The following is a 13680-nucleotide window of genomic DNA, read 5'->3' on the forward strand; positions in this document are numbered from 1 at the left end:
TCAGGTTGGAGATCTGGAGAAATTTCTTCTCAGAAGAGAGCAGTCAGGCATTGGGATGGGTTGCCCAGGGAGGCGGTGGAGTCACTGTCCTTGTGTGTGTTTAAGGAAAGGTTGGATGTGGTGCTTAGGGACATGGTTTAGTGGGGGATAGTGGTGGTAGGGTGATGGTTAACCAGATGATCTTGAAGGTCTTTTCCAACCTTGATTAATCTGTAATTCTATGATTCTCACCCCACCAGGCCCCTGGCGCCGCACTTCTCCTCAAGGCGCCATCTTGTCAGCCCCTCGAGGGGGCTAACCCTGAGGCAGCGGCCCGGCAGCTAACGGCTGGGAGCACCCCGAGCTGGGTGGAAGGAACCAGGCACACATTGCCACTGCACCCTGAGGGGACAGAGAGGGACATAGAGGCCAGCCCCGAGCAACGCAGGGAGGCAGCAGCCACCTCACGCCCTCTGGGGGGGCTCCGCGCCCACCCCACAGGCGCAGCCGTGGCCCCGCCGCCCGCATGCGCGTTCGGCCGCCCCGGGCTGAGGCAGCGGCGCCTGCGCGCTGTAGGGGCGGCGGGGCGGGGCTGGCGCTCACCCTGGTAACAGCACCGCTGAGGGGCCGCGCCCGGCCCCGGCCTCCCCCCGCCGCCATGCAGGGCGAGGACGCCCGGTACCTCAAGAGGTAACCGGGACGGGGACACCGGCACCGGGGGGTGGAGGCTGAGGCTGAGGGGAGCGGGGTGCGGCGGGGAGGGGGCGGCTGAGGCGCGGCCGGAGGGCTGAGGCGCGGCCGGAGGGCTGAGGCGCTGCGGGTTGGGCTGTGGGGGTTGACCTGGTGTCCCCTGAGGTGGGATGGAGGTTGTGGGGTGGGGAGGCGCGAGAAGGGGCTGAGGTGTGGGGTTTTGGTGAGGGGTGAAGCTGTGGAGGTTGAAATTGGGTTTTTTTTGGGGGGGGGAGCTAGGAAAAGGGTCGGGGGCTGCTGTGGGTGAGAATGAGGGAAGGGGCGTTGTGTGTGGGGAGGTGAGCGGTTTGAGAGGGGAGGTTTTTGGGATTGAGGAGGTTTGGGAGATGGTTGGAGGTTGTGGGGTGGGGAGGAAGACGGGCAGGAGGCTTTGGGGTGATGGGGGTGGGTGGATGTTTTGGGAAGGGGAGCTGGGGGCTTTGGGGCAAGCTGAGGGGTGATGCCTGGTAGGCAGGGGCTTGGTGGCAGCTGGTTAGGGGGGAGTGAAGGTTGGGAGCTGGGTTTGGGATGGGCGGCATGCTGGTGGCAACTGGCAGGAGGAAGGCTGTATTTTGGAGAGATGCCCTGCTTCAGGATGACCGTGGTGGCACTGTGGTGTGTGTTTGGGTTGAAGCAAGCGCAGAGATGAGCGGATGCTATTAGGACATGAGCGGGGAGGTTTGTAGAGGCTGGGATGGGGCAGGTGATTATGGTGGGGAATGGTGGATGCAGGCTGGGGGGGGATGTTGGGCAGTAAGGGCACATTCAGGTTGCAACAGGGAGCTAAACTGGTTTGGAGGGGATGTTAGAGCACGGCATGGTAGATTGAGGTAATACTAATATCAGGTAATAAGGGGGAAAACAAGTGTTTTGGGATGGTAAACTGAGGGTGGGAGGATGACTATTGTGAGAAGTGAGCTGTGGTACGAGTCCATGTAGAAGCAGATTGGGAGGAAAGGATGGGGTGACAAGGTGAGGGATAAAAGGGTGAGATGGGGGATTGTTGGAGGGGCTGCGAGCGGGTGGCATTGGTTGTGGGGTAGGTTCTGTCTGGAGGAGGGGAAGTGGAGTGTGAGTTGAGGCTTGAAGAGGGCAAAGTGACAGAACGGGAAGAGAGAGTAAGGAATAGCTAGGGATGGGGGCAGCATGGCTAAGAAAGGAGAGTGTTTCCACCCACTCTGAGGGGATGTGATGATCCTGAGGGGTCACCATGGCATATACGGTGGGTGATCTGCACTTGATGTGATGGATGAATGGTGCCTTCCTCTATTTGGCAGTGAGGCTAGTCAGCCTACAAATTAGGCGTCCAATTAGGCAAACATTAGATCTCTATCAGTTGTTTCAGAGCAAAAGCACTAGCTAGCAACCCCACAAGGTGTCAGGCCACCAAAGCCTCTTTTAGACTTGATGTGTGAGCAGTGTCACTTTCTCTCACTATGCGGGTGATTTTACCCATCACACCTTGAATTCTGTGGAGTTCCTGAAATCTTCCCTTTCCTTCCCATGGTATTCAGTAGCATTTGTAGAAGTTGCTGTTAGGCTGTCTGGGTTTTGCTTTTTTCCCCAGTATGCCACGTATTAAGATCTTTAATTGGAAATGGTGGAAAAAACTCCTGATATTTTTTTATTTTTTGATGAACATTAGATGATGTTACATGACATTCTGGCATATAAATGTGATAACAGGTAAAATTCCAAGGGCTGCCTGTACGGAAATAGCTGCAGTGTCACAACAGTACCCATTTCTAGCCTTGCATATTCTGTTTGTGCCATCTTATGTGACCTTGCAGGAATCTTCTTTATGTAATTATCACTGCGACAAGCATCGTTATTTTTCTTTTTAGAGAGAAACCCAAAAAACAGCTGAAATGCTGTTTAACATGACTAGGCTTGTGTGCAAGTCTGCAGTTTCTCTGGTCTCTGTTTCCCTTTGTTGTCCTCCATGAGCAGCCCCCCTTCCACCATCAGACTCGCTAGGATTTGTTATTGGATTTTCAGCCTTATCCATGTGCACGATTTGTGCCACTTTTAATTAGGATAGCTTGGTTTTGCTTTTTCCCCCTGAAGGAATTAGTCGATAAAGGGCATTCGCACACGGGCTTTGGCTATGTGCGCTCAGCTTGCACAGCTTTTGTCTGTAGCAAAGGCCTTCCTCTTTTAAACCTTTAATAGAGTGGGATTCTGGTTGACAAAGCAGGCAGTGAAGGGGGAGGACAGGCTGATGTGTGCAGGAGTTCCCCAGTGCATTGCTGCTTCCACCAGCTGCGAGGATGTCTGTATGTTTAAATGTTTTATGAAATTACTGGATGCTTACAAACTGAAGATGGATAGAAAAATCAGTAAAGTAGATGTTTGTTGATTGGGGGAGTTCTTTAAATCAGGATTTTTTAAATTTTTTTTTGGATGATGCTGGCAATCTGAATGCAGTGATCTCCAACCAGAACACAGATTTAGTGGCAGCGTGGTGCACTTCAGCGTAGGTCTCCAGGCAGTTCACAAGATAAGGTTTTTCAGAGGGGGGAGGTTAGATATGAATTGATTTGTGAATCACTTAGCCAGGAAGTAGCTCAGACAGCGAGGGTGGTTATCAGGACGAGAGGACAGAAAATCTCTACAGCTGTAAGTTCACCAGCTTACCCATCTGTCCCTCGTAAGAGGAAAAAATACAGGAAATGCTAAAACTGTTTAAGCAGTCTTAGGCCGAGGTTCTGCTGTTGCTAAGCTCATCAGTGGTTTACTGCTGCCAAAAGGAGGTCTCAGGGCTTCCTTTTTATCCCTGCTCATAGCTAGGAAGTGTTATTCCCTTACTACAGAGCACTTCAGTAGAGTAAAAGTGGAAAAACTCCCTCTGCCCCAAACATAACGAGTTTTCTGTTGGATTGCTGCAAGTGGCTGTGGAAGGGTTTGACGATCACTCATGCTGAACCAAGGTGACTGCCAGGAGCAGGGAAACGATGGGAAGATCAAACCCTTCTTCTCAGTGATGAGTTGTTAGTTCAGCTTAGTTCTTGTAAAACTATACCCAACTCCTTCAGGCCTGTCTTGCACCGATCCCTTTCTTTTATCTAAAAATGAGGAAGCACTTAATAGGGGTTTGACCCTCAAGAGGAGTGTTTTGTGGCTAGGATCTCCTGGTAGGTGTAAATACGGGGGAAATATTTTTGGCTGTGAGGAGAGAAAGCTGCTTTTTTTTTTTAAATAGATTTCCCATAAGCTGTCTGCCTTGCAAGGCTGGACATCTTGAGGCTTTTGTATGAAAACAGAGAATAGACTGACATGAAGCATCCGCTTCAGAGTACAGTTAAAGGAAAAAAAAAAGTCTCTTCAAAAATGTTAAGTGATAATTGCAGTTTTGCTATGGTCTCATCAAGGAGGATGTTGCTCTTTAGCAGTGAGCTATATTTGTTTGCCCTGTAGCTTTAAGTCTTTAAGGCTTGTAGTTGAACTAGGCTCTCTGTTTCCCAGTCCTTTCCGTGGTTTGTGGGGTTATTTGGGCAGCTGTTAATCTTAAGGAAAAGGTATTTTTTGCAGTTGCATCTCTGCAGAAGGGAAAACAGACACCATAGCAGCTGAGTGGATGGAGGCATGCATTCCAAACATTTTGTACAGAGAGTGGTTACACCAAAGGCTGCATCCAGATTTACTAACTTTTCTAGCTCTGTGAGGCTTAAGAAGTTTCCTTTGATCTAATCGACCCTGTGCCACAGCTGGCTGACACCTCTCTTATGATGATACTTGTGAAGACAGCCACCTGTAAATCTCTTTACTGACATGATCTGATGTAAAAACAAAACCCAAACACATTAGGATTTTTTGTTTTACTTGCAGTGTTTTAGCAGCTTGGTTTGTGGTGTAGTTGTACGTACCCTTTTGGCAGTACCAACGGGGAAAGGCAAGTGTCGAGTTAAAGACAGACATGTAACTGTTTTCTCCGGGTGAGGTTTTGCCATCAGTTAAAAACATGGCCAAACGTAGCCCTTGTAGCTGTGTGACCAGAATTGCTGGCACAAAGAAGCAAGCAGGATAGGCGCTTTTGGCAGTGACAAACCCAGCTGGCTTTTCCCAACTGCCTGTAGCTGTAGTAAAGCAGCTACCCGTGCTTGATTTATACCTATTGATGCCAGCTGCTGATCTGGTAATTGCCTAAACCTGGCAACAAGCACAGCGAGGTGAAGATGTCTGTGCTTCAGGAGAGAATAGTGAACTTGGAATTAAAAATCAATTACAAATAAGTAGAACTGTCAAGATTTAGCTATGCCTACCAAGACAGTCTTTGGGCAAAAATTCTCCTTCGTAAGCGGCGGTACTTGTCCCACTAGGTCGATGCCATTAGTGGGAGATTTTGAAATACTGGTGAGGGAATCAGCCGGGTAATTCACCTTCCCTGTGAAGTACATCTTTTCCCTTATTGTGGTTCCTTAAGAGAGCTGTGAGACTTAAAGATTAATCCTCTTTCTTCCGTGTTTGACTTCCATGACTAAGAATGGCCAATGATTTGGGTGTTTCTGTACATACTAGAGGCAGTGCTTGAGAACTGTGGTACAGCTGTCTGAAATGAAGAAATATGGTACAGAAGGAGAGCAATGCTTGGGTTAAGGATATGAATAGAACTGGAAATGGGTCATTGTTAGTGATCTATATTCCGGCATGTTTTTTGAGGCTTTCAATTGATCAGTAATTCATTTTTTTCTTCTTCGTGGCAGGAAGGTAAAAGGAGGCAACATAGATGTGCATCCATCTGAGAAAGCCCTCATTGTTCACTATGAAGTGGAAGCAACGATTCTGGGAGAGATGGGAGACCCCATGCTGGGGGAGCGCAAAGAATGCCAGAAAATGTAAGGTCATAAGTTCTGATAACTTATCTGGTTTTACAAGCCATAAATTCAGTAACTCGGAGTATCATCAGCCTGTAAGAAATAATAGGTTTTAGTCTTTGTACAACTTAGCACTAGATTAACAGAGGGTTTAGAAGGCGTGAAGTAATGTGCCTAGGAGAGCTGACATCTAAAACACGTTGTAAACTGGTTTTTATCTGTGTACTTTAAGGTGTTTTGTAAATAAGTGATTATTCCCATTCTACATGCTGGAAACTTGAGGTACAGAAAAGTGAAATGTTTGGCTTCTACTCAAGTGATGGCTAACGTTGAAGCATGCAGTACTGTCGAACCTTCTGGCAGCCTTATGCTCTAGCTGTTAGCCTGCATATCTCCTGTTCTTTCAGTCCATCTACTGCTACTGATTTTGCTGTGGCATCTACATTCTAGATTTGGTGTTTTTCTTCTGAGTGTTAAAATATTCCCTATTGAAAAAATCCAGAGAACTATTGTAATATTTATTTCTAAGCTGCAAGTGTTGCTGCTTGTCAGCTGATGGACGTTTGTACTCTGTCAAATCTGGTTGACAGTTACCTACCCTTTAGGACTGTAGAGAACTGCTGCTTTCACGTTACCTGTGTAAGCCACGGCACAGACGTTGGGGATATCTGGATTATTTCTGCTTCAACAAATTCCTGATTGTGTAAGCTTAAGTCAAAGGACTCAGGACACGAATATCTTAAAACTGAGAAGAGACCTGTCTGACTCTGTTGCAGCATTCGGCTAAAGAGTCTTAATGCAAACACAGACATTGCTTCCCTGGCTCGAAAGGTGGTTGAAGAATGCAAGCTCATTCACCCCTCCAAGCTTGCAGAAGTAGAACAGCTGTTGTACTATTTACAGAATCGCAGAGATGCCTCAGCTGGAAAAGGTAAATAACTCAAGAACAAAGTAGCTTGGGACTGGGTTGCTTCAATATGGAAAACAGCAGCGTGAGGCTTTCCTTAGCTGACATCTTGATGTACAAGCTCTCCAGAGATGAGAATGGGGAAGATGTCTAGTTAAACCACACTTGGAAACAATGACAGTTGTGGAGTGAGGTCTGTGTGTGGAAAACTGTCATGTTACCAACCAAAATATCTTTTTTTAGTATTGGTGTTTATTGCTGGCTGCCCTGTGCTTTAGCAAGACTTGAGAGGTACAAATTTCACTGTTCGGTGCAGCCTCTTCATGTTGCATCTGCCCTTGCAATGACATCAAAGACTGTTAGGAGGGTCTTCCTAAAGAGATCTCAGTCATCACCTGGTGCAAGGGGGAGGATAGTGTTCCTTGGCAGAATTCACACCGTCTGTAAAGGTGGGGTGAGGAGTTTCACAGCCTGACGAGCTTTCGTACAGTGTAGCAGCTTGGGGTAATACTCGTGTCTGAACTTCTTAAGTTCCTGGTGAACAAGTTACTGAGTACAATAATTCTCTGCTCTGATGCCGAGGCATCTTGATGGTCATCCTGAGTGTCTTAAGTTTAAGATAAACGTTCTGCTCAAGGGATGATTTCATGCTTACCATCTGATTGTGCGTTATCTCAGCCATGGGCGGCAAGGTTTCTTGCAGTCTTGAAATGGTAAGCTCTGTTCTCAAGTAGAATTTGAGAACTTTCAAATACGTGGCATGAGCTGAAAACAAAGATTAATGTTACTTACATGCTTTGTGATTGCTTCAGGTGTTTTGCCCTCTTTTATTCTATGTATATTTGTCATGGTGTATCCCAGGGCAGCTTTGCCACAGTGTGCAAGTAGAATCAAAGCTGTTAAGGTATCTCAGTATGGAAGTGAGTTCAGTTGCTCTGAACTTGCAGTAGGGCTTATTGCCTTTTCTCTGCCCAGCTAACTGGGCTGTAACTGGTCCTTTAGACTGAGGAGTCAAAGGCATCTGAGGATTTATTTTGTTCCCTGCGGGCTGGTTAGTTTCAGAAACCTGACATACCCAGCAGTGTTGGTCTGACAGGTTGGCTGGACGCAAGAGAACTTTGACCATGATTCTACCAGAATGTAGACCGTAGAAATAGTATGTTTTGGTCTGTGAATATGTCTAAGTTAACTGCAACTGTGTCTTTTCATTATAGAAAAGAAAGAGAAATCCAGTAAGCCAAAAGATCCGCCCCCATTTGAAGGCATGGAGGTAAATATTGGTGTTAGACGAGAAATGAAAAAAACATTCGCTAACAAAATAAGTGGTTATATAAGTGGGGAGGAGAAAAGCTTAATGCTGTTTTTTGTTTGTTTTTTTGTTGTTTTTTTTTAAACAAAGAACTTGGTTTAGAAATATTGCACAATGGAATAAAAATAATCTCCATAAAGGGTAAAATATTTGACTTGCCTACTTCCCCCTCCAACTATAGCACACAGCAGGACAGCAAGTGAGGTCTGGAACATAGGACAGGATGCAGGGAGTCATGTCTGAGCATCCTTTGTTTTTTTGTAATTAAATCTTCTCAGATTTCCTGGTGTTCTGATTCTGGATCTGTTTTTTTTTTCTCGTTTTATTTTTTCCAAACATCTTAACTCAAAGCTGTGTGCTCTTTTGTCTTGTGACTGAAACATTGTGATCAATTGTGTTGAATTGACATCTCTTTATCTGCAAAACCATTGCTTGTGACTGCTTTCAGATTGATGAAGTTGCCAATATCAATGACATGGATGAGTATGTTGAGTTACTGTATGAGGACATTCCTGACAAGGTGCGCGGCTCTGCCCTCATCTTGCAGCTTGCTAGGAATCCTGATAATCTGGAAGAACTGCTTATCAACGGTAACAAGGGATTTAAACTTTTCTTAATGCTGTGCTGTTTTTGTGGAGCTTTCTTGAGGGAAAAGCAGTTCACCTTTCATTTAAAATTTTCTGTAGTTCGCTGTATACTGTAGTTACGCTTTATGCTTGTCCTCAGTAATATGCTAGACTGATTTTAATTTCGTAATAAAAACCGGCTGTCAAACTTCAGTTAGATCTCTGTACAAATGGATGCATGTTAGGTTGTTCTTAGGTGGCTCTAGACCAGAAATCCTCCAAGTCTCAATAGGTGTCATCTGTTTTTTCTGATCCTAGTTTTTTTAATCTTAAGTTGGCACTGGTGCTGGAAACAACAACAACAAAGAAGATCAGACTGTAGATGAAACGTGTTTTGAAAATGAGATCTGCAGTCTGACGTAATTATAGCTGTTGAGTTTCCAAAAGAATTAATAAACTGAATGTGGATGCATCACCCACTTATTTCACTACTTAGCATACTCCTCTTGTTTAAGATGGATCCATTTTAAAATCGTATTAGAATTTATAAGACATTGACATTAGTGTCATTATGTCTGCATATGTATTCCACACTGAAGTAGCTCTCAAAATGCGCCTGGTAGAGCACCTAATGTGTGTTTGTAAATACATGCGTACCTGTGCATACACACATTTCCTGTTGCCTCCTTTCCACAGAGGTATGAAAAAAAGCCCTTGTAATGTGTAAAGGAAAGTCAAACAAACTAAAGACAAACAACCCAAAACAGACTTCCAAAGGGAGGGTGTCCTGTTAATATAGTCCTTTTTTTCCTTGCATCCTTTATATATTTTATTGATCCTTCTGCCTCCTCATTCCTCAAGTTTGTGATGACTTCAGCATGTGCTTTACCCATTCTGCAATGTCTGCGAGTAAGATTATTCCAAGAATTGGAATGGGAGTACATAAACAGAAAGTAATGGATGAAAAAATTGTTGTCATAGATTTAGGTGGAATTTAAGAGGAATTTGGAAGTGAATGTGTTGATGTTGTCAATAGGGGCCACAGTGTAATATGGAACATATGCTGGCAGAGGCGATGGCATCTTAGGGTCAGTAGCAGGTTTGAGTTGACTAATGTTTGGTTGCATTATCCTTGCGTGTCACCTCCTCTTAGGGTTTGTATCTGGATGGCTGCTCAGGGTACTCTTTATGTTAGTACCATCTGCAACCAGAATTTTTGAACAGTGTTACACATTCAAGTGAGATAGATCTGAAAATCATCCATTAAAAATGATAGATGTAGAATAAAGTGTATTCAAATTCTGTCTTATGAGATAAAAGGAGGGAGGTGAAATGCTAATGCTCACCTAAATCTTGTTTTCCTTCAGAAACTGCCCTGGGTGCACTGGCTAGAGTGCTGAGGGAAGATTGGAAACAAAGCGTGGAACTTGCTACCAATATAATTTATATTTTCTTCTGTTTTTCAAGGTAAGTTCAGGGCCCTGTGTGTAGGAACATCAGGAACTTTTCTGTGCTTGGTGGCTTTTCATTTGTTCTTCGCACTGCATTACAACACCTCACTGAAACGGTAAAATTTTTTGAGTTTGGAACACACGTTTTAAATGACAGAACTGAGGCACAGAAAGAATCTCCTTGGTGAGGCAGTGTGTGGTAGAGGTGGGAAGAAAGTAGTAAGAATTTTGACCTATAGGTAAGAGGCTGCGTTGCTATCTTGTATTTTCTTCAGAATTCCTACAGGGAAGAAGCAGCATTCAAAACTGAAGTGAGTGTTTGTTCTTAATGAGATATGTCAGCATTTCAGCATACCCTGACTAGAAAATAATTCAAATGGAATTTGCATTGTGACTTGATTTTAGACCTCAATTATATTTTTTGAGAGTAGAGAGTCCTCTGAAGTGCTTCAAATATGGAAAGCAGGGGTGACCGGAAAACATTCTCCTGTATGCGTGAAATTTGTTTTTATTTTGACTTGGAACAACACTTGGAGATGTTGGAGTTTTCATCCCATTAGAAGGAAGAAAAAGTTTCCATTTGGGTCCGTAATATTAAATCAAAAAGGCAAAATATTTATTTCTGTATTTCCTTTTAAATTCATGTTATTAAGCATTATCACTATAAGAACTATATTTCCTCTTGAAAATTGTTTTGCTTTGACAACTCGATTGTGAAAACGCTTGCTTGCACTTCTGAAAACTTGAAAAAATATTCATGTTTTGGTGAGTTGTTTGTTTTGAAATAATTTTCCTATAAAAACATGCTATAATAGGGTAGAGAAGTAAATACCTGCTTGTTTTTTATGATAATTAGGTGATAGAGTGTTGGGACCTTGCTACCTTAGATGCCAAAAGAGTTTTGAGGTTGTTTGCATTTATTTTTTACTCAGAGGTGTTTTTTCTTCAATGTAGTTTTTCTCAGTTTCATGGAATAATCACACACTACAAAATCGGAGCTCTGTGTATGAATATCATAGACCATGAGCTGAAGAGACATGAGCTTTGGCAGGAAGAACTTGCTAAAAAGAAGAAAGCTGATATCCTTTTGGTATGCTGGGGCAGCTTGAGGGCTTTTGACTTCTCTTGATGGCTGTTGTCAAGTTATACAAGATCAGCGTAGAGCAACTTCAGTGGAAGCAGTGGAAATATAATTGTTGATACAAAAAAATCAGAAGTGAGAAGTTTCAATCTGTTGAAGAGATTATTTGAAGGCTATGAGAACGACACAAGAAAAAAGATAGTGTATTATTGTATAAGCAGTATGTCTTAGAAACATTTTTGCTGACTATTAAGATGTAACACATCCAAGACTTGGGGATAGGGGGGTGAATCAGTGTTGATTAGAGGTGTAGCAAGCTGTGGCTGAGGTGGTGTCTTTCCACTGGCTGAATAACACATCTGAGGACAATGGTCATCCAGGCTATGTAACTTCTATCTGAACTCCTTAACTTCTGTAATTTACTTGATGAAGATCCTGAAAACCAAACCCTGAAAAAGGACTATGAGAAAACTTATAAGAAATACCAAGGGCTGGTTGTCAAGCAGGAACAGCTACTCAGAGGTATGGAATCCAAATAGTGAAGTATTTCTTTATTGGTTAGTGTGGGTAGAGGGTTTTATTCAGATGATTGTTATAACCATGACAACTTAAACATACTGAATGTGTGTATGAATGTGGAATATCTTGGCAAGGAATAGGGAGAAGACGAGTACTTAATCAGATTGACAGTATGCTAACAATTCTCCATGTGATCTGTCAGTCTTAGAGAAAACAGCGAAAGCGATCAGCTTAACTTTTCCTTGCTAGTGATGTTGGGTGTGGTGGTGGTGGTTTTTTGATTGTTTTGGTCTGTTTGAGTTATTTATTTTTAAGTTGGCCTTCATCTGACTCAGGTTGAATACCTTCTACCCTGTCTCAGTTTTTGTATTCAAATATACTTAATGTCAGACTGAAATGGTCTGAGTGGCAGAGCTTTCTTGGGAAAACTTTCTAATGGCTCCCATTGGAATTGAAAGAAAAAAAAAAAGCCTCTAGTGATCATAGTCTATGATTTTATTTATTTTTTTTTTTTTTACAAAACCACTGTTAGAACTAATTTTTTAATGCTTTCTAAACAGGAATAAAAAGCCTTCATGGTCAATTTTGTTTAAAATGCATTGGGAAGTGAGTGGAATGCTTCTGAAAGTCTTGTCTTAAGCACTTAATGTGTATGTGGAGACCCACTTAGTTCGATTGTCTTTGACCTGTTGGTATGATTTATGTTGGACTCTTAGTTGCGCTTTACCTGCTCCTGAATCTTGCGGAGGATACTCGCACTGAGCTGAAGATGCGAAACAAGAACATTGTCCATATGTTAGTGAAAGCACTGGACCGTGATAATTTTGAGCTGCTTATCCTGGTTGTATCTTTCTTGAAGAAACTCAGCATTTTTATGGAGAACAAAAACGATATGGTAAGGCTCATAGTACTCCAGTGCAGTGTTGGAAAACTGTATGCAGTCTCTGAAAACATTGTGTGGGTGGAAGGAAGAGGGAGATACGTCTTTTGCCACCCTGATTCCGTAGCCCTGATTATCTTCTCTCCTTATGAGAAAATTAGTAAAAGAAATACAACATGCTGCAAAAATTTCTGAAGGGCTGTTATCCCAGACAGACTGAAGCTAACTCAAAATATGATATATGGAGTTCCAAAATTTTAACTTAGCACCCCAAAATTTTATCATGTGCATGCCTCTAGAGATGTCCATGATCCTTTCCCTAAACTTGACTTTTCTGACAACATATTGTTTCTGCTATGTGTTGTCTTGGAAAAACAGTGAACCTTTTGTGGTTTGCTAGACTACTCTACTACGTTCCTAAGTTATCTTTGTCTCCTAAGAAGGAAGGTGCCTTTAACTTTTGTAGATGAAATCTCAAACTTCTGAAACTGTAGACTTTTTTTCTTCCTGAAAAAACTTCCTTAAGTTCTAGCCAAGTATTTGATTAACTGAATTCCCAGTGGATTTTAGTAGATACACGCCTTCATTTCTATGCCTTTATGACAGTTATTTAAATAAAAATGATAGATTTTCCTTATCCAAGAGGTAATCTGAGATTAATGTTATATTTAGGAGATTAAAAGATTTATGTAATAGAAAATTAATTGCAACTTTGTTACTGGAACTATCACACACATACATATGTATTGAACACGGTAACAACATGTGTCCCACCTATTTATATAGGACTATCCTGTTTCTTAACAAAAATAAGATGCAAAGTATCTGTTTTGGAGGAATATAGACTATTTATCAGGTGTTTGGTCTTAGATTTATTTTATAGCTGTGTAGTGCCCTGAAGGACTTTATTAGGAAAGTAAGGATTAGCTCTACAGCCCACTTATTTGTTGGCATGCTTTACACATTCCATCTGATTCAGCAGAAAGACAAATGAAACAAAATTGTTGAGTTTATTTTATTGCATAGTGTTTGAAATGTTTTGAAAAGGATTTTAAAAAGGTTTGTGTGCTACAAGTCGGCTTTCTGTTTGATAAAAGATGCATGCTTTTTTTCCTCCAAAGCCTTATTAAGGAAGGTACCTATGAAGGAGATGTTCTAATACATTTATTAGGCTATAACACACAAATATTGAAGGCAAAAGTGAGCTAAGACTAGTTGTGCAATGTCTGTTTCTAAGTAAAACTAAATAATTCGCTTATTTATAGCACATTCTTTCCTTTGGTATTCAAGTGCTGTATTAAATTCAAAGCAGTGAAGTAGGAGTTCTTGGTATCTGATTGTTTTTGATCAAAGGTATCCAGTTGTTTGATTATTGCCCTATACCATGTGAGGAGAACTGTAATTTCTTTTTTTAGAATTAATTCTCTGTGTTTTTAACTGGAGGG

The 13680-nt window shown here is 42.4% G+C and overlaps 1 protein-coding gene across 2 annotated transcripts in view; it reads left to right on the top strand.

Moving 5' to 3' along the window:
- Positions 1-515: 515 nt before the first annotated feature.
- Positions 516-13680, top strand: part of KIFAP3 (kinesin associated protein 3) — a 69316-nt gene continuing 56151 nt past the window's right edge. Inside the window, exons 1-9 of one of the 2 annotated variants that reach the window (XM_040566147.1) lie at positions 516-669; positions 5412-5543; positions 6299-6453; positions 7644-7699; positions 8187-8328; positions 9672-9771; positions 10710-10834; positions 11260-11358; positions 12072-12250. In XM_040566147.1, the coding sequence (XP_040422081.1) occupies positions 638-669; positions 5412-5543; positions 6299-6453; positions 7644-7699; positions 8187-8328; positions 9672-9771; positions 10710-10834; positions 11260-11358; positions 12072-12250 (1020 nt within the window). In that variant the 5' untranslated portion in view covers positions 516-637. The remainder of the gene's footprint in view (positions 670-5411; positions 5544-6298; positions 6454-7643; positions 7700-8186; positions 8329-9671; positions 9772-10709; positions 10835-11259; positions 11359-12071; positions 12251-13680) is intronic. The other variant, XM_040566148.1, reaches the window with a different exon arrangement.

Source organism: Cygnus olor, chromosome 8, assembly GCF_009769625.2.
Source record: "Cygnus olor isolate bCygOlo1 chromosome 8, bCygOlo1.pri.v2, whole genome shotgun sequence".
Classification (NCBI taxonomy): Eukaryota; Metazoa; Chordata; class Aves; order Anseriformes; family Anatidae; genus Cygnus; species Cygnus olor.